This window comes from Oncorhynchus masou, chromosome 15 (genome assembly GCF_036934945.1).
Source record: "Oncorhynchus masou masou isolate Uvic2021 chromosome 15, UVic_Omas_1.1, whole genome shotgun sequence".
In the NCBI taxonomy this organism is placed as follows: Eukaryota; Metazoa; Chordata; class Actinopteri; order Salmoniformes; family Salmonidae; genus Oncorhynchus; species Oncorhynchus masou.
Window position 1 is genome coordinate 68,982,335 of NC_088226.1, and position 20,833 is coordinate 69,003,167.

Sequence of the window (20,833 nt, forward strand, 5' to 3'; positions counted from 1 at the left end):
TGTACAGCACTTTGTGACATCAGTTTATGTAAGAAGGGCTTTATAAAGGGCTATACATTTGATTGATTGATTGTGACTGATAGTGGACATCTCAGCATTTCGTGAGACCAGTTGTTTTAAGCTATTATGGTGTTCAGTTGATAATAAACAGAACATTTATTTACACTTATGTTATTTATTAATCTACAATTGATTGATTTCCAGACCCAAGGAGGAAGTATCAGGTGAAACTGTTGGCATTAAGCCTTGTAGGAGATGGTTACCAGGCCGACCAGACTCTCAGCACCCCAGGATGTGTGTGTAAGTACACAAAGGAATCAGATCAATTCTAACTATTGATCTGTTTCAGCTTCTGTTCATCCTGAATATCTACATTGGCCTCTAACGCATCTCCCACTACCATTAAAAAAAAAAAGACTTCTAGACAGCTGAAGGTTAGATTACTCGTTGGTTATTACTGCATTGTCGGAACTAGAAGCACAAGCATTTCGCTACACTCGCATTAACATCTGCTAACCATGTGTATGTGACCAGTAAAATTTGATTTGAAGAAAGCACACACATTTTCTTCAGAAAATGTACCCTTTCTAGTTGTGACTAAAAAAAATATGTGCGTCTGTGTGTGTGTCTGTGTGCGTGTGTGTGTGTCTGTGTGCGTGTGTGTGTGTGCGTGTCTGTGTGTGTGCGTGTGTCCGTGCGTGTGTCCGTGCGTGTCCGTGTGTGTGTGTCCGTGTGTGTGTGTCCGTGTGCGTGTGTCCGTGCGTGTGTCCGTGCGTGTGTCCGTCCGTGCGTGCGTGTGTGTCCGTGCGTGTGTCCGTGCGTGCGTGTGTGTGTCCGTGCGTGTGTCCGTGCGTGTGTGTGTGTGCGTCTGTGTGTGTGTGTCTTGTAGCGATCCGAGATCACCCGGTGACCCAGCCTCCAGCCCGGTGGCCTCCCCTCCAGCCCGGTGGCCTCCCCTCCAGCCCCGGACCATGTGAGTGCGGTGGTTAACAGCTCGTCGGCGGTGTACCTGCGTTGGAGCCGTCCTGCCTTCGCCTCTGGGCAGGTTGTTAGCTACACAGCTCGCTGCACACCTGTGGGCCTGATGAATGCATCAGCCATATGCTACATACAGACGTGAGTTCATGACCAGTTCTGCAACAGAACTGCTCAAGTTCAAGACACTTATGATGTTTATACATGTATACTGGGGTCTGTTGAGGTAAAATAACAATATTTTACTTTAATAGTAAAGATTATTGCTTTACTACTATGCTATTATCCATTGTCATTTTCAATATCATTGGACATTTTATATTACATGTGGTAATTTAGTTCTACACTTAGTTTCTAAGAGACTGAAAATCAAGATTAGTTTTTTTGACACAGTTGTTGGTTTGAACCTGTCATGATTGTCCTCGTCAGTACCAATCAGAATGTGGTGATACAGGGTCTGGAACCCAACACACGCTATGAGTTAGTGGTGCGTCTCCATGCCGACCAGCTGTCCAGTCCCTGGAGTTCTGTTGTCCACCAGAGGACCCTTCCTGCAGGTGAACAAACAAATCTTCTGATCTTTCTCTGACTACCATCTGAAGGGTAACCAGAGTAACAAGTGCCCTCTATCTATAGATCATGAAGAAGTCTTTTTAAAAGTTAATTAGACATCAACAGTAGCTTCCTTCCCAGTCGACCCCAAGCTGAGCTCCAACCAAGGACCCCTCTGCACACAACAACACTCACCAATCAAAGCCGACCGTACTAGATGACGGACCAAGATACTTTTAAACTAAAGAGACTCAAAATGACCCTTTTCTGTTCATCAGCGCCCAGTCGTCCACCTGAAGGTGTGAGGGTGTCTCTGATTGAGGACGGCACAGCCCTGGTTTCCTGGAGGGAACCAGAGGAGAACAACCTGGCAGTGACGCACTACACCATCCTGTACGCCTCACAGAGGGCCTGGCTGGCCGGACACTGGCAAACACTGCAGAGGGATGGTGAGTATGGACACTGGCAAATACTGCAGAGGGATGGTGAGTATGGACACTAGCAAACACTGTAGAGGGAGGGGGGGAGTATGGACACTAGCAAACACTGTAGAGGGAGGGGGAGTATGGACACTAGCAAACACTGTAGAGGGAGGGGGAGTATGGACACTAGCAAACACTGTAGAGGGAGAGGGGTGAGTATGGACACTAGCAAACACTGTAGAGGGAGGGGTGAGTATGGACACTAGCAAACACTGTAGAGGGAGGGGTGAGTATGGACACTAGCAAACACTGTAGAGGGAGGGGGTGAGTATGGACACTAGCAAACACTGTAGAGGGAGGGAGGGGTGAGTATGGACACTAGCAAACACTGTAGAGGGAGGGGTGAGTATGGACACTAGCAAACACTGTAGAGGGAGGGGGTGAGTATGGACACTAGCAAACACTGTAGAGGGAGGGGGTGAGTATGGACACTAGCAAACACTGTAGAGGGAGGGGGTGAGTATGGACACTAGCAAACACTGTAGAGGGAGGGGGTGAGTATGGACACTAGCAAACACTGTAGAGGGAGGGGTGAGTATGGACACTAGCAAACACTGTAGAGGGAGGGGGTGAGTATGGACACTAGCAAACACTGTAGAGGGAGGGGGTGAGTATGGACACTAGCAAACACTGTAGAGGGAGGGGGTGAGTATGGACACTAGCAAACACTGTAGAGGGAGGGGGTGAGTATGGACACTAGCAAACACTGTAGAGGGAGGGGGTGAGTATGGACACCAGCAAATACTGTAGAGGGAGGGGTGTATGGAGCAAACACTGTAGAGGGAGGGGGTGAGTATGGACACTAGCAAACACTGTAGAGGGAGGGGGTGAGTATGGACACTAGCAAACACTGTAGAGGGAGGGGGTGAGTATGGACACCAGCAAATACTGCAGAGGAAGTGTGAGTATGGACAGCTAGATTTTGACCTCTCATCTCTTAAACCCTTTTTGACATAACTGAGCTGAGCTGGGTTGCCCTGGTTACACATCCACCATGGTTACTGTAACCGTGCTGGAAAAGACGATGTAAAAAGAACAGACTAAATCAACACGGAACGTTTCCTCGTCCTATTCAGCACAACACCAGTCCTGTCTTCCCCCTACAGGAAGTAACACCATGGTCCTGCTGGAGCGTCTGGAGCCTGGTAACTACCTGGTGAAGATATCTGCCTCCAACCTGGTGGGAGACGGGCCCTTCTCTACCACTGTGGAGCTGGCCCTGGGGCCCGGGCCTAGACACAGAGGGAAGAGCCCCAGGCATTCAGACAGCGGATCCTCCTCAGACACTTCAGGTTACTTCTTCTTTTATGGTAATCTTCTTCTTCTTTTATAGTAATCATCTTCTTCTTTTATAGTAATCATCTTCTTCTTTTATAGTAATCTTATTTTATAGTAATCTTCTTCTTTTATAGTAATCATCTTCTTCTTTTATAGTAATCATCTTCTTCTTTTATAGTAATCTTCTTCTTTTATAGTAATCTTATTTTATAGTAATCATCTTCTTTTATAGTAATCATCTTCTTTTATAGTAATCTTCTTCTTTTATAGTAATCTTCTTATTTTATGGTAATCTTCTTTTATAGTAATCTTCTTCTTCTTTTATAGTAATCTTCTTCTTTTATAGTAATCTTCTTCTTTTATAGTAATCTTCTTCTTTTATAGTAATCTTCTTATTTTATGGTAATCTTCTTTTATAGTAATCTTCTTCTTCTTTTATAGTAATCTTCTTCTTTTATAGTAATCTTCTTCTTTTATAGTAATCTTCTTCTTTTATAGTAATCTTCTTTTATAGTAATCTTCTTCTTTTATAGTAATCTTCTTCTTTTATAGTAATCTTCTTCTTTTATAGTAATCTTCTTCTTTTATGGTAATCTTCTTCTTTTATAGTAATCTTCTTCTTCTTTTATAGTAATCTTCTTCTTCTTTTATAGTAATCTTCTTCTTTTATAGTAATCTTTTTTTATGGTAATCTTCTTTTTTATGGTAATCTTCTATTATAGTAATCTTCTTTTTTTATGGTAATCTTCTTATTTTATGGTAATCTTCTTTTTTTATGGTAATCTTCTTTTTTTATGGTAATCTTCTTTTTTTATGGTAATCTTCTTTTTTTTATGGTAATCTTCTTCTTTTATGGTAATCTTCTTTTTTTATGGTAATCTTTTTTTATGGTAATCTTCTATTATAGTAATCTTCTTTTATGGTAATCTTCTTTTATGGTAATCTTCTTCTTCTTTTATAGTAATCTTCTTATTTTATGGTAATCTTCTTCTTCTCATATTCCATTTACTCCATCAGCCATTTTTGAAAGACCTCTCTTCAAATAGATTATTTCATATTGTCCACTAACTTCCACGCTTTACTCCAATAGGAAATCGTCCATCTGTAAGATCATGGACGTAGTGAACGGTGAGAGACCCCATGGTCCACATGCTGGTTTGGCCCTGGCCAATGAACACCAGGCTGACAACATAGAGGCCCTGATGCCTGTGATGGTACAACACTTCATTGATGCCAAGGTGAGACATGGCTCCATAGACACAGGCCAGGAGTGGTATGAGAATGTATTTAAGACATCACTATGACAACCTTTATGATGCCATGTTAAGGTTTTATGCTGGTTGTCAATGTCTTTTTAGCAACCAGCAACAGACCTCTCTATCTGTTTGTAATATCTCTGTTTCAGGGTGGTTCTAACCTGGTGATTAGTAGAACAGGTCCAGTCAATGGCAGCAACCGCGGTAAGAGATGGCAATTCTTCAAGAGGGAGAGACGTAATACAAATACAAGCCAGGTAAAATCTTCAGATGGGAACTTGATGCTATTAGAGAGCCTATCCTCAACATCAATACTGAACCAAAATATATATTTTTAAATGCAACATGCAGCTGTTTCAACAATTTTACTGAGTTATAGTTCATATAAGGAAATCAGTCAATTGAAATAAATTCATTAGGCCCTGATCTATGGATTTCACATGACTGGGCAGGACTGGGCAGGACTGGGCATGGCAAATCAGAATGAGTTTTTCCTCACAAAAGGGCTTTATTACAGACATAAATACTCCTCTGTCAAGGGTGGCTGGTCTCAGACGATCCTGCAGGATGTGGAGGTCCTGGGCTGGCGCGCTTACACTTGGTCTGCGGCTGCCAAATTCTCTAAAATGACGTTGGAGGTAGTTTATGGTAGAGAAATTAATATTAAATTCTCTGGCAACAGCTCTGGTGGACATTCCTGCAGTCAGCATGCCAATTGCATGCTCCCTCAAAACTTTAGATATCGGTGGCATTGTGTTGTGTGACAAACTGAACATGTTAAGAGTGGCCTTTTATTGTCCCCCAGCACAAGGTGCACCTGTGTAATGATCATGCTGTTTATTCAGCTTCTTGATATGCCACACCTGTCAGGTGGATGGATTATCTTAGTAAAGGAGAAATGCTCAGTAACAGGGATGTAAACAAATTTGTGCACAACATTTGAGAGAAATAAGCTTGTGTGTATGGAACATTTCTGGGATCTTTTATTTCAGCTCGTGGAACATAGAACCAACACTTTACATGTTGTGTTTATATTTTGGTTCGGTATAGTTTAGAGTGGAGTATTGTTATACAATGACAAACAAACAAATATCAAAAAATCTCCTCCTCTCCTCTATCTCTAGGCTGAGAACAGAGTGTGTCTGTACAAGGCAGGGAAGACCGCGCTGTGTTACGAGGAAAAGGTAGACGCTCCGCCCCTCCAGCCTTCCAGCCTGCAGATCCTGTTTGGACCACTAGGGGGCTTACAGCGCTCTGTGGGTAGCAGTGGGGAAGCAGCTCTGGGACCACTGAGACCAGCGAAGGAAGCCATGAGACAGGAGACTCCGGTGAGAACGAGTAACCCGTCCACAGATGCGTTCGGGCCGTAATTCCAGGCATCTGTCCTTCGGGTCAGAGTTGGATGACAGCTCAACTCCAGAGGATGAAGAGTGTTTTTAGAAGTGGAGGAAGAAGGAAATCCTGGTTTTAAAGTGGAATCTGAGGTGACGACACCAAGCCCAACCCTTACCATCATCACCTCCACCGGCCTGATCATGACACTGTCCAGCGGTCCTCACGTCCCCGTTTCCTCTCGGCTGAGGAAGCTGCTTATCCTGTCCAGGCCACCGTCCAGTCAGCAGGCTCCTCCTGACGATAGACTACCCAGCCTGAATGTGACTTATCGACAGCTGAAGCTGCCCACTTCCCCCCCTTCGTGGCCTCCTGACAACAGGTCCTTGGGCATGGAACATACGAGGAGTTATGAAGAGGGATCAGGAAGTTGGAAGATTGAGGAGGAAACAGGTATTTTCTTCAGGTCTAAATGAATGTTGTTGTTTTCCTGTTTCATTTTAAGCTCATTTTCAGTCTGTCTGGTTTTCGTCTGTGTGTCTGTTCGGTCTTTGTTTTTTACACAAGCCTTGTCCTGGATTGGTGACAGGTATGCTATGGTATCCTGAAAAGCATGTTGAGTGATATTCTCCATTCAAAGTGGCTTCTTTGTACAGGACCCGGCCTAATCTGTGTCCAGGGGGAAATGAGTCCTTAATGTACTATTGTAAAGTGGCTGTTCCACTGGATGTCAGAAGGTGAATTCACCAATTTGTAAGTCGCTCTGGATAAGAGCGTCTGCTAAATGACTTAAATGTAAATGTAATGTCTGTTCTAAACCAAAGCTCACACCAAAAATGAATGTTCAAAAGAATGTAAAAAAAAAAAAATGTATTGCTTTTGTGATACATTTTCTAATATGTTTAATATAGATTTATTTCTTCCTCTGAAGTAGAGGGTGTAGTTGGTGACCCCTCATTGCTGATTGTCTACCTCAGTGACTCTGATTTGTATATAGTGCTACCTCATCTTAACGGTATATTGTGCAGTACTGTATATAGTACTACCTCATCTTAACAGTGTATTGTGCAATATTTCCCCGTAACTCAGGGAATGAAGTTGAAAACATTTAAAAGACATTTCTTCTTACCTGCATTAATATCCTGCAGGAATTATTTAGGCTTAATTTGTTTTGAAGATTTGTGAAAATTCCTTTTTAATTATTAGTTGTTTTTTACAAGGTTGGAAAAGCTTTTTAAGTTTTGAATGATGAGTCTTTTCAGTATAGTTTTACCATTTAAGTCCATTAGATATCATCATTCTCTATTTGAGTAAGATAAAGTAACCAAAAATAAACATTCAACTGGCATTTCCAGTGCACCCGACCTTAAAAGCTTTAAAATGGCCGTATAACATGGAAAAGGGCTTTGCAGATGATCGTAGATATAGAGATCCAAAGAAAGAGTTGTTCGCCTATAAGTAAACAAAACCTGAAGAGCAACAACAACAACAAATTCTACATGCAATAGGCATACAGACTATGCCAAAATCATGGGTTCCATGTACAACCGTTTCCACAGAGTTCTACACGGAACTCAAAAGGGTTCTACACGGAACTCAAAAGGGTTCTACACGGAACTCAAAAGGGTTCTACCTTAAACCAAAAAGGGTTAACCTATGAGGACAGCCAAAGAACCCTTTTGGAACCCTTTTTCATAAGAGTGTATGTCTATTCCTCTTTGAGTTGAATGCATTTCTTATTGTACATTTCAAGACGAGTTTTATACCTGGTTGAAAGCTTTAACTCTTTGTCTTTCAGACGATTGTTCTCCGTTTGCATTCTATCTAAATCACTGATACTAAACGTGGCAGTGGCACAGATGTCCCACTGAGCAAAAACTGATTCAATCAATGTTGTTTCCACGTCATTTCAACAACAAAAAAAATGCAATGTGATAACATTGAATCAACGTGAAAAACGGATTGGATTTGAAAAAAAGTCATCACTGTAAAGACAATTTCATATTTTTTCAGCTTTATCCTAAGTCCAATAACATAGCAACATTTTTTTGTTTGTTGATTTCATGTTGAATACATGTTAGTTGACAACTCAACCAGATGTCATTCAAAACTAGACGTTGAACTGACGTCTGTGCCCTGTGGGGTGCTATCAGATGCCTTCTATCTAGATCATTGATGCTAAAAGCAGGTGACACACATGTGCTATTAGATGCCAAAGAGTCCTTCAGATAGATCAGATGGGAGGACTTCCGATTGATCCTTGGAATGATGTCATTTGAAGCCAGGGTTGGGATCTGTTCCATTTCAAATGTCAATTATGGGAGTAAACTGACATTCCAATTCCAATGCCTTTTCAATGAGCAAAGTTGGCATTTAGAATTTTTGTTAACTTCCAGAATTGATTGAATTGGAATGGAATTGAGTCCAACCCTGATAGTATTTGCTACTCACACAGGACCAAAGAATCCAGTCAGTGTATTAACAGTGATAGTAGGTGGATGATGTTTTTTTAAATTTTCGGGGGATTTTTCATCCATCAACCAGATTCTAACCTGGCAACTACGATATTCGGTATTCTAACCTGGCAATTACTATATTCTATATTTCAGTGTGACAATACGACAAGGATTGTCAAATCGATAACGACTGTGTGAAGAGCAACATAATCAAGTTTTATATCTTTGAAAAGAAATTCATCTTAACCAAAGAATAATTTAAAGTCACCGTTGTTTATTCATTAGTTATTTTTATTTATAGTTTTGATTTTTTTTTTACATAACAGTATTTGCATAATGTGATATGTTTCTAGGATTTTGATTCACTGGAAAGGGCATTTTATAGTCGATTCTTTGTGGTGCCAAGTTCCATTTTTTTTTTAGCAGCTTGAGAGGTCAAAAAGTGTTCCGTTAAGTTGTCGATATGATTATTTTTCAAGAGATTTCACCTTAAAGAACTTAAAAGTTAACTTTGGGACTTTTAAAACATTTGTTGTTTTGTTCTTTTAGGATAATTTTATTGAGTGTTAACGCATATTTTTCATAGATGGATATAAGAAAAGATTGGGCTATTTTCCCTCTGTCTGTGATTTCAAAGCCTGTGCCAGTGGCAGGTTAGTCAGTGAGCCTGTAGCCTTTTGCCATTGCGGGACACCAATTGAACATTTTGAATGTGTTGCTTATTTTTATTATTTGGCTCATTTTTTTGTTATAATTTCCTGCTTTTGTAATGCATATTTACCATACCATATCATTTTGTATTTTTTTCTCTCAATTGTTAAAACAAAGGTGTTTCTGTGTTACAATGCACAAGCCAAACTGTTTGGTCCTCTCAAGATTGTCTCATCATTTGAATAAAACTGTTCCTAAAAAACTATTCCAGTCTGGTGCAGTGGTGCTGTTGTGTTTTGTAATTCTCAGTTGATGTGGAGGAGATATAATGAGGACATTGATTCACCTCAATGTAAAAATAAAAAAAACACAGTATACAGCATTGATTGATATGTGGATGTAAGGCTCGGTCCCAAATAGCACCCTATTCCAGGTGTAGTGCACTACTTTTGACCAGGGCCAATGGGGGATAGGGTGCACTACTTTTGACCAGGGCCAATGGGGAAAAGAGTGCACTACTTTTTACCAGGGCCAATGGGGAATAGGCTGCACTACTTTTGACCAAAGCCCATAGTTGCCCTATTTTTTTGTGGAAAAATTATTTGCAGTGTAAACAAATTTTCAATTCAAATTTCAGCAGATATAAATAGGTAATCGGTGAATTGTTAAATAAATCTTCTTCGGGATTGGTGTCCTGTCCATGGGATGGGTGAGCTAACGTAGGCTAATGCAATTAGCATGTGGTTGTACGCTACAAGAACATTTCCCAGGACATAGACATATCTGATATTGGCAGAAAGTTTAAATTCTTGTTAATCTAACTGCACTGTCCAATTTACAGTAGCTATTACAGTGAAATAATGCCATGATATTGTTTGAGGAGAGTGCACAATTTTGGACATGAAAAGTTGTTCATTAACAAATTAGGCACATTTAGGCACAAATTAGGCAGTCTTGATACAACATTTTGAACAAAAATGCAATGGTTCACTGTAAGTCTAAAACTTTGCACATATACTGTTCCCATCTAGTGGCCAAAATCTAAATTGCACCTGGGCTGGAATAATACATTATGGACTTTCTCTTGCATTTCAAAGATGATGGTACAAAAAAATACAAAATAAAGTTAATTTTTTTGTATTTTCTTTTACCAGATCTATTGTGTTATATTCTCCTATATTCCTTTCACATTTCCACAAACTTCAAAGTGTTTATTTTCAAATGGTGCCAAGAATATGTGTAACAGTATAACTTTATACCGTCCCCTCGCTCCGACCCGGGCGCGAACCAGGGACCCTCTGCACACGTCAACAATAGTCACCCACGAAGCATCGTTACCCATCGCTCCACAAAAGCCACGGCCCTTGCAGAGCAAAGGGGAACTACTACTTCAAGGTCACAGAGCAAGTGACGTCACCGATTGAAACGCTATTTAGCGCGCACTGCTCACTAAGCTAGCCGTTTCACATCTGTTACATATGGATGTCCTTGCTTCAGGGCTACAGGATTGTCTCATCAACATTTTCAAAAGGGGGAAGATCCTTAAATTAAAGCTAAAATCCTCAGTTGCTACATCCATTTTTGGACTTGTAAATTAATAATATATGCCCATTTATTCTTGAAGAATATAATTTATAAACGACTCATGGCCTTAGTTTAACCGTCAAAGTGGCATTATGTTAAAAATGTATATACAGTACCAGTCAATAGTTTGGACACCTACTCATTCAAGGGTTTTTCTTTTATTTGTACTATTTTCAAAAAAATGTAATAATAGTGAAGACATCAAAACTATGAAATAACACATATGGAATCAATCATGTAGTAACCAAAGAAGTGTTCTACAAATCTAAATAGATTTTAGATTCTTCAAAGTAGCCACCCTCTGCCTTGATGACAGCTTTGCACTCTGGCATTCTCTCAACCAGCTTCATGAGGAATGCTTTTCCAACAGTCTTGAAGGAGTTCCCACATGCTGAGCACTTTTTGGCTGCTTTTCAAATAGCCCTTACACAGTCTGGAGGTGTGTTTTGGGTCATTGTCCTGTTGATAAACAAATGATAGTCCCACTAAGCGCAAACCAGATTGCGTTTCGCTGCAGAATGCTGTGGTAGCCTTGCTGGTTGAGTGTACCTTGAATTCTAAATAAAATCACTGACAGTGTCACCAGCAAAGCACCCCCACAACATAACACCTCCTCCTCCATGCGTCACTGTGGGATACACATTCCGAGATCATCCGTTCGATCTACTCTGCGACTCACAAAAACATGGCGGTTTGAGCCAAAAATCTCCAATTTGGACTCATCAGACCAAAGGACACATTTCCACTGGTCTAATGTCCATTGCTCGTGTTTCTTGACTCAAGCAAGTATCTTTTTTTTTTATTGGTGTCCTTTAGTGGTTTCTTTGGAGCAATTTGACCATGAAGGTCTGATTCACGCAGTCTCCTCTGAACAGTTGATGTTGAGATGTGTCTGTTACTTGAACTCTGTGAGGTGCAATCTGAGGGTCAGTTAATTACTGATTTCTGAGGCTGGTAACTCTAATGAATTTATCCTCTGCAGCAGAGGTACCTCTGGGTCTTCCATTCCTGTGGCGGTCCTCATGAGAGCCAGTTTCATCATAGCACTTGATGGTTTTTGCGACTGCACTTGAAGACACTTTCAAAGTTCTTTACATTTTCCGCATTGAATGTCTTAAAGTAATGATGGACTGTCGTTTCTCTTTGCTTATTTGAGCTGTTCTTGCCATAATATGGACCTGGTCTTTTACCAAATAGGCCTATCTTCTTTATACCACCCAAACCTTGTCACAACACATCTGATTGGCTCAAACACATTAAGAAGAAATTAAATTCCACAAATGAACTTTTAACAAGGCACACCTGTTAATTGAAATGCATTCCAGATGACTACCTCATGAAGCTGGTTGAGAGAATGCTAAGAGTGTGCAATGCAACCGGTGGCTACTTTGAAGAATCTCAAATATAAAATATATTTTGATTTATTGAACACTTTTTTTGGTTACTACATGATTCCGTATGTGTTATTTCATAGTTTTGACATCTTCACTATTATTCTACAATGTAGAAAACAGTGAAAATAAAGGAAAGGCCTTGAATGAGTAGGTGTGTCCAAACTTTTGACAGGGACTCTATATTTCAAATGCATTTAACATAAATACTGCCCATCTAATTATGTGTTGCTCACTATAAACATACGTTTTGGGGATTACTTTGAAGAAGAAAGGGTTCAATGGTTATATATTCCAACGGCCCCGGAGCTTCCCCCACCGTCTCGTGTTTTACGACGTTCAATCTGCTGCAACACAGAGGGGGAAAAAGTGAGGGAGCCACTTTAGAGAGTGGTGCGACCCAGTTCAAACATACGGCCATTGTTGTATGGGCTAGCCATATATATATGTGTGCTGTATCTGCACTGCAGTTTTGTTGGTGTGAAAGTTTAACCTCGCGTCAGTTTTGTAGAAAATCTGATATTTACATACTTTTTTTGTTTCTTGCCATGTCCGAGGAGATTGAAGGAAGAAGGCCCTCCATCGATGAGGCAACCCACAAGGAACAGCAGGTCAGATTTGAATTATTATGATGCTAACAAGCTAGGCTAATGCTAATGCTACATTGCCAGTAGCTTGCTAGCCATGATAATGGTCAAATATGGATGTCTAAGCAGCATTTTAATTAGCTAGCAACTTGGTTAGTGTATTTCAAATGTGTCATCGCCGTGCATAATCATTATTTTAGTTATCAAGATGAGTTATAGCGCGTTAAAGTTAACTACCAACACAAGTCTTTCTCAATTTACCGCTAGTTAGCTAACCAGCTAGCTAACTATATATTGTCCATATTGTTTTGTCTACGTGCGTTCATGCTGGCCGCTAAGCTACTTTTTTTGTTGCCACACTGCTGCTACACTGCTGCTTACTAGCTGATTGCTAGTAAACTAACCCCAACCATTAGATAATCAAACCAAAGGACATCCGTTTCTCTGAGAATCACAGCTAGTAGTTAAACTAACCATGACTTGTCAACCACGAGATTGATACAACTATATTGCTGCCTGACCTAACGTTACATCATAACTTGTCTCTCCATGCGTGTTTATACTGTGTATTGTGTGTTCTTCCGCCAACACAGGAGATTGATGATAATGTCATCACTCCAGAGAAGGCAGAGGAGGTGAAACTGAAGGCCAGGTACCCTCATCTTGGAGCCAAACCTGGGGGCTCTGACCTGCTCCGGAAACGCCTTCAGAAAGGGGTATGTTTTTTTTTTTTCCTTCTTCAGAGCGATTCATTGTTTAATAGTCACATGTACAGGGTTGCACGTGTGATTGCAGGGTACATTGGGCTCCTGAGAGTGGAGCAGTGGTCTTAAGGACTTTTATCTCAGTGCTAGAGGTGTCACTACAGGCACCCTGGTTCGAATCCAGGCTGTCTCACAACTGACCGTGATTGGGAGTTCCATAGGGCGGCGCACAATTGGCCCAGCCTCGTCCGGGTTTGACTGGGGTTGGCCCTCATTGTAAATAAGAATTTGTTCTAAACTGACTTGCCTGGGTAAATAAAAAATACATGTAGGCTCTGAGCTCCAACATACAGCATTAAATTAAATTAAAATAAATAAAATGGTAATTTAAAAAAAACAAAACAATAGAAATAGCACTGTCTGCATCACAATAACTGTAGCAGTGATGAATACATGTCCATTGGGGTGGAGGCAGAGTAAAGACTGTTGAGGGGAGGGGGGGTGACTATAGACGGAGCAGCAGCAGAGTAAAGACTGTTGAGGGGAGGGGGGGTGACTATAGACGGAGCAGCAGCAGAGTAAAGACTGTTGAGGGGAGGGGGGGGTGACTATAGACAGAGTAAAGACTGTTGAGGGGAGGGGGTGAGCAGCAGCAGAGTAAAGACTGTTGAGGGGGTGGGGAGCAGGGGGTGACTATAGACGGAGCAGCAGGCAGAGTAAAGACTGTTGAGGGGAGGGGGGGTGACTAACTCTTAACTGACTTGACCAAGTTAAATAAAGGCAAAAAATAGTATAAAAAGCAAAAATCAAGCAATGAGGTCAATGGAATTTATCCGTAGAGCTGAGACAGGAGCTGGGGAAGGGTACCAAAACATTTCTGCAGCATTGAAGGTCCCGAGAGCACAGAGGAAGAAGTTTGGAACCACCAAGACTCTTGCTGGAGCTGGCTGCCTGGCCAAACTGAGCAAGCAGGGGAGAAGGGCCTTGGTCAGGGAGGTCACCAAGAACGCTATGGTCACTCTGACAGAGCGCCAGTGTTCCTCTATGGCGATGGGAGAACCTTCCAGAAGGACAACCATCTCTGCAGCACTCCACCAATCAGGCCTTTATGTTAGTGGCCAGGCGGAAGCCACTCCTCAGTAAAAGGCCCATGAAAGCCTGCTTGGAATTTGCCAAAAGGCACCTAAAGGACACCGACCATGATAAACAAGATTCTCTGTTCTGATGAAACCAAGATTAAACTCTTTGGCCTGAATGCCAAGTGTCACGTCTGGAGGAAACCTGGCACCTTCCCTACGGTGAAGCTTGGTGGTGGCAGCATCATGCTGTGGGACGTTTTTCAGAGGCAGCGACTGGGAGACTAGTCAGGATCGAGGGAAAGGTGACTTGAACCCAATCGAACAAGTCGGGAGAGACCTGAAAATAGCTGTGTGGCGATGAGCTTGAGAGGATCTGCAGAGAAGAATGGGAGAACCCCCCCCCCCAAAATACCCAAGAAGACTCGAGGCTGTAATCGCTGCCAAAAGGTGCTTCAACAAAGTACTGAATATAGCGTCTGAATGTTTATGTAAATGTGATATTTTTTTACATTTGCAAACATTTCTAAAAACTTGTTTATGCTTTGTCATTTTGGGGTGTTGTGTGTAGATTGATGGGGGGGCGGGGGGGGGGGACAATTTAATACATTTTAGAATAAGGCTGTAACGTAACACAAATGTGGAATAAGTCGAGGGGTGTGATTTACTTTGCGACGGCCTTGTCTGCCATCAGGGCATTGAAGCAGACATCCTCTATCATTTGACAATGGCTGCATATCAACTGGAGTCAGCGCTGTGATGTTTCTCACTCCGTCCCCTATCACACTGCTGGCAGCAACGGGCTGTGCCTCCCTTTCAGCATTGCACCTGTACTGCCACTGTCGCCCACTTCCTCCTCACAAAGGATTTCACATTTCATATCACCCATCTCATTTAATTTTTCAAGGTATTTCCATACAGAACTTCACTGCTGTTGCTTCCCTGTCTCACTCAGCCATTCTTCCCCCCCGCCCCAACTGTTAACGACGATGACTCGCAGAGCGCTTTACATCCATGGCAAATAATTTTAAAGATGCATACCTTCTCCTACTAATGTTACAGCATGGTTGCATTAGGTGTTTAATCTAAATGTTTCCCTTCATGATGATCTGGACCTGGTAGTGGTAGTGTTGTGATAACTGCACTGTGAATTTAATTTTGGTTAAAAAAAAAAAATGTTGGTTAGTGAATTTTTCTAAACGTTAACAATCCCAATTTCATTTTTTAAAGGTTCACATCCTTAGACCTGTACCATAACTAATCTGTGTTTTTTGTTTTGTGTCTACAGCAAAAGTTCTTTGACTCTGGGGACTACAACATGGCCAAGGCTAAGGTGAAGAACAAGCAGCAGCTCCCTGCAGTGACGCCGGCTGAGAAGGCAGAGATAACCGGGGACCACATCCCCACACCCCAGGACATCCCCCAGAGGAAGCCCTCTATCGTGGCTAGCAAACTGGCTGGCTGAGTGGGTTGATGGAACTAGGAACCATGGAACTAGGAACCATGGAACTAGGAACCATGGAACTAGGAACCATGGAACTAGGAACCTTGGAACTGTTTTGTTCTGTTACCATTCCATCGCTCGCTCTTGTTCTCTCTGAGCCGGTCTCAATTAGTTCCCTATGTCTACCGCTTGGCACTAACCCTTCAATGCATGCATATTTTGCTGGCCCTTCCTCCATATTCCTCACATTTGTTCAAACATTGAAGAGGTAGGGGGGGCCCCCCAAGGGGAAGAGGTAGGGAGGGGGGGTAGGGAGACATGGGTAGCCAAGGGGAAGAGGTAGGGGGGGGGGACATGGGTAGAGAACCAAGAGGAAGGGATAGGGAGCCATGGGGCAGAGGGGTAGGGAGCTATGGGGTAGAGAGCCAAGGGGTAGAGAACCAAGGGGAAGGGGTAGGGAGCCAAGGATAGGGGTGTGGCCATTGGTAAGGGTTAGGGAGCCAATTACTTCTACTAGGCCTCTGTCTTCTGGCCCCTTTCTTTCATTCCTGCACCTTCTACATACAGAGCATTCAGGAAGTATTCAGACCCCTTTCCCACATTTTGTTACGTTACAGCTTTATTCTAAAATGGATTTTTAAAAGCCCTCATCAATCTACACACAATACCCCATAATGACATCACAATACCCCATAATGACATCACAATACCCCATAATGACAAGTGGAAATGAGTTTATAGAACTTTTGCAAATGTATAAAAAATAACCGAAATACCTTATTTACATAAGTTAAGCTCAGGTGCATCCTGTTTCCATTGATCATCCTTGAGATGTTTCTAGAACTTGATTGGAGTCCATCTGTTGTAAATTCAATTGATTGGACATGATTTGGAAAGGCGCACACCTGTCTATATAATGTCCCACAGTTGAAAGTGCATGTCAGAGCAAAAACATGCCATGAGGTTGAAACAACTTTCTGGAGAGCTCCAAGACAGGATTGTGTCGATGCACAGATCTGGGGAAATAGTACCAAACGATTTCTGCAGCATTGAAGGGCCCCAAGAACAGAGTGGCCTCCATCATTCTTAAATGGAAGAGGTTTGGAACCCCGTGTGACGCAGCGGTCTAAGGCACTGCATCTCCATGCAAGAGGCGTCACTACAGTCCCTGGTTCGAATCCAGGCTGAATCACATCTGGCCGTGATTGGGAGTCCCATAGGGCGGCGCACAATTGGGCCAGCGCCGTCCGGGTTTGGCCCGGGGTAGGCCATCATTGTAAATAAGTATTTGTTCTTATCTGACTTGCCTAGTTAAATAAAATTCCTAGGGCCACCTGGCCAAACTGAGCAATCGGGGGAGAAGTGCTTTGGTCACGGAGGTGACCAAGAACCCGATAGTCACTCTTGACAGAGCTCCAGAGTTCCTCGGTGGAGATGAGAGAACCTTCCAGAAGGACAACCATCTCTGCAGCACTCCATCAATCAGGTCTCTATGGTAGAGGGGCCAGACGGAAGCCACTCCTCAGTAAAAGGCACATGAAAGCCCGCTTGGGAGTTTGCCTAAAGACTGACAGACCATCAGAAACAAGATTCTCTGGTCTGATGAAACCAAGATTGAACTCTTTGGGATGGAATGCCAAGCGTCACGTCTGGTGTGGGGATGTTTTTCAGCGGCAGGGACTGGGAGACTAGCCAGACCGAGGGAAAGATGAACGGAGCAAAGTACAGAGAGATCCTTGATGAAAACCTGCTCCAGAGTGATCAGTACTTCAGACTGGGGAGAATGTTCACCTTCCAACAGGACAACAACCCTAAGCACATAGCCAAGAAAAGGAGTGGCTTCGGGACAAGTCTCTGAGTGTCCTTGTGTGGCCCAGCCAGAGCCTGGACTTGAACCCAATCGAACATCTCTGGAGAGACCTGAAAATAGCTGTGTCGTGACGCAGAGCTTGAGAGGATCTGCAGAGAAGAATGGGAGAAACTCCCCAGATACACGTGTGCCAAGCTTGAAGCTAACATTTCTAAAAACGTGTTTTTGCTTAGTCATTATGGGGTAGCTTCATACCCAAGAAGTCTCAAGGCTGTAGTCAGCTGCAAAAGGTGCTTCAACAAAGTACTGAGTAAAGGGTCTGAATGCTTATATACATTTCTAAAAACCTATTTTTGCTTTGTCTTTATTGGGTATTGTGTGTAGATTGATCAGGGGGGGAGAAACGATTTAATCCATTTTAGAATAAGGCTTTAACAAAATGCGGAAGAAGGTAAGTGGTCTGAAATGCTTTCTGAATTACTTCATAGAATGAAAATCAAGCAGAAAGAAACTTGAGGAAAATTGCTGCTCGGAGGATCACTGTCCTCGGATAGTGGTTTTAAAATGAGAAGTTGAAATATATATATTTTTTGCAAAGTGTACTCCAGAGGGCCTATATATCTACTGTGGTGACTGATTGAAACCGTATATAGCCTATCACCATGTATCTGAGAGGACAAAGTCAATATTTTAGACATGTTTTGCCTTCTATATATTCCAAACGACATTTTCAATTATGAGGTAATAATATAGAACAATCTGATTTTTATCCTTCTAATTACAATTCTAATCCCACCCCATGCCTTCCTAGCCCAGTTACACATCTGTTTACGCTGTCTTGCCAGTGCCAGCTCTTATGGGCCAAGCCAACACAAACGGATCTGGAACCATCAGGCTATGTCCTCTTCCTCTCCAATGTCCGACACTATGTTCTTTGTTCTGATACGTTGATTGAAAATAGCCTGTGTCACGCAGTAGCTGTTGTTAGCTAGCTAGTCATGTTCCAATGAATATTTGCAGCATTGGCTCACCTATAGTCCTTAAAAGGCTGCTGTTGTATATTATGAATGTATAATGTGTATATATGGGGCTCCCGAGTGGTGTAGCGGTCTAAGGCAGTGCAGACACCCTGGTTCGAATCCAGGCTGTATCACAACTGGCCGTGATTGTGAGTCCCATAGGGCGGCGCACAATTGGCCCGGCGTCGTCCGGGTTCGATTTTGGCCAGGGTAGGCCGTCATTGTAAATAAGAATTTGTTCTTAACTGACTTGCCTAGTTAAATAAAATAAAAATCAATGCATCTCTTAACAGTTATGAGCCGTAGTTTACTCTTGGGCAATATTTGTCCATTCACTCCAGTGAGAGAATCTCAGCTTGTCTAAAATGGCTCCCTATATATATATATATATATATATATATATATATATATATATCCTGGTCAAAAGTAGTGCACTACATAGGGAATAAGATGCCCTTCTCATATGACCTCTGAACCTAGCCCAGGAATGCCTGCCTGCCACTATCTGATACTCAAGTCATTTAGGTTTAATCGTCAAGCAACTCACTTAAATGAAATGTTGATCTGAAGGGTGTGCATGTGCATTGACTGTCACGTTATGCCATTTTGTTTTGTAAATAAACTAGTTTTGCACAATAGCTTTGTCTGGACTTTGCCTTTTTTTTAAATGTTTTATTTGCAATTTTTACTTATGCTTTTTTGCTTTTACAGTAGCTATAATGCAACTATGTCGACAACTATGTAGCCTCGTTCTTTTGATTATGCATGTTGATTCATCCAGTAACCCACATTGTTGGCTGTTTTTCTAAACTGAACTGTTCAAATGTCACGGATCTTCAAGGGCTGATTTATTTTATCTACTTGACAAATCTGGGCCATATTTTTTGACAACATCACTTCCTAAATATAGTTGTTTTCAGTGGCAACCTGTCATTCAGAGCAGATCCCCACCTGTTTAGCATGTTATCTTGGCATTAATAAATGTCCCCATCAGTTTGCAAACAATAAAAAAACATTTAAAAAATTTAAAAAAGAATCATTGAGTTTAATAAAGCCGCATACACAATTTTTGTATTTTTTGCTTTCTTGAGTAAGGTAAGGCAGCTCAAATGTAGGTGTGGTGGTGGTGCAGCCAGTGGAAAATACGGAGTGTAGGGGTTGGTAATGTTCTCTTGTTACGCTGTGATTGGCTCAGTGTTCTGTCACTCATGGGGGACACTGCGTCACCGCCAAATCTAAGGGTAGAGATCGAACATTCAAGCCCCTTGGATGCTGCAATAAAGTTACATTAGAAGTGCCCTTCCAAGAAGGCTCAAGGTCATTTGCCACACAAAATTACGTCAAATTACGTTTTATCTACAGTAGCTTTGATTGAACAGACTTCCCAGTTGTCTTGAAAGCCCCATAAATCCAGAGAATGACAGACTTTGATGTCAAAGTTTGCCCATGAAGGACCACCGCGCCACCTTCCTGTTCAAGTGAGCACAGCACAACAAGGTGAGTCCAAAAATGTATTGTATGATACTGCATAAATTATGTAATATGCCAGGGAGATATGTATACTCTAGTAAAGAAAGTAATACTAAGTGTATGTTGTGTAGTAAGCTGTTAGTAGCCACGTGCATCACCCTAATCATTTAGTCTATTTTCCCCTCTTAATTTCGTCTACTGTTCTGACTTGGTGGTGCACATGTATCCTACATCCTGTTTTAGAGAAATGTAATCATTGAATATTGTCAGAGCTTTCATTGTCTGCTTATACGCACCCTTTATTTATCCTACGTTTGTGACTTGGTGTAGAGGGGAAATACTGTAAGAACGGCCCATGTTCTGAATTCTGTCACTGTACATTTTAAAAAGTGCTGAACAAGTAGTTATATTGACTACATCCGTCCTAGCTCGCTCATTAATGTCTTAATCGAAATTACAGATTGCCTCTTATCTGCTTGTCTTCCCCTTATGCCATAGTTTGTACATCTCAATTGTCAGTAGAAACCACATTTTGACTAAGCAAGTCAGCCATATCAGCTGTTTTTTTTTAAAGGCAGTAAATGAAGCTGACTGAACTGTTTCACTGCCAGACGACAAGGCTCTGCTGATAACCAGGTGTAGCAGTGGTAAGGTGTTGGGACTCTGCTGTTGGGACAGCTTTATGTAGGCCCTAACAGTTTGAGGGCACCGTTGTCACCGTTATAGTGCAATTAATGTATTGTTTAGTATTGTGTAGTGGCATTGT

The 20,833-nt window shown here is 41.9% G+C and overlaps 1 protein-coding gene and 1 pseudogene across 1 annotated transcript; both read left to right on the forward strand.

The window, feature by feature from the left end:
• The window catches only part of LOC135556915 (protogenin A-like), a 37,514-nt pseudogene extending 31,601 nt beyond the window's left edge, over positions 1 to 5,913 (forward strand).
• Positions 5,914 to 12,178: 6,265 nt separating this feature from the next.
• LOC135555168 (cAMP-regulated phosphoprotein 19-like) lies at positions 12,179 to 16,061 on the forward strand. Its single transcript, XM_064987516.1, has 3 exons — positions 12,179 to 12,568; positions 13,138 to 13,260; positions 15,613 to 16,061. The coding sequence occupies exons 1-3, from the start codon at positions 12,239 to 12,241 to the stop codon at positions 15,787 to 15,789; spliced, it is 630 nt and encodes a 209-aa protein (XP_064843588.1). The 5' UTR covers positions 12,179 to 12,238; the 3' UTR covers positions 15,790 to 16,061.
• Positions 16,062 to 20,833: the final 4,772 nt, after the last annotated feature.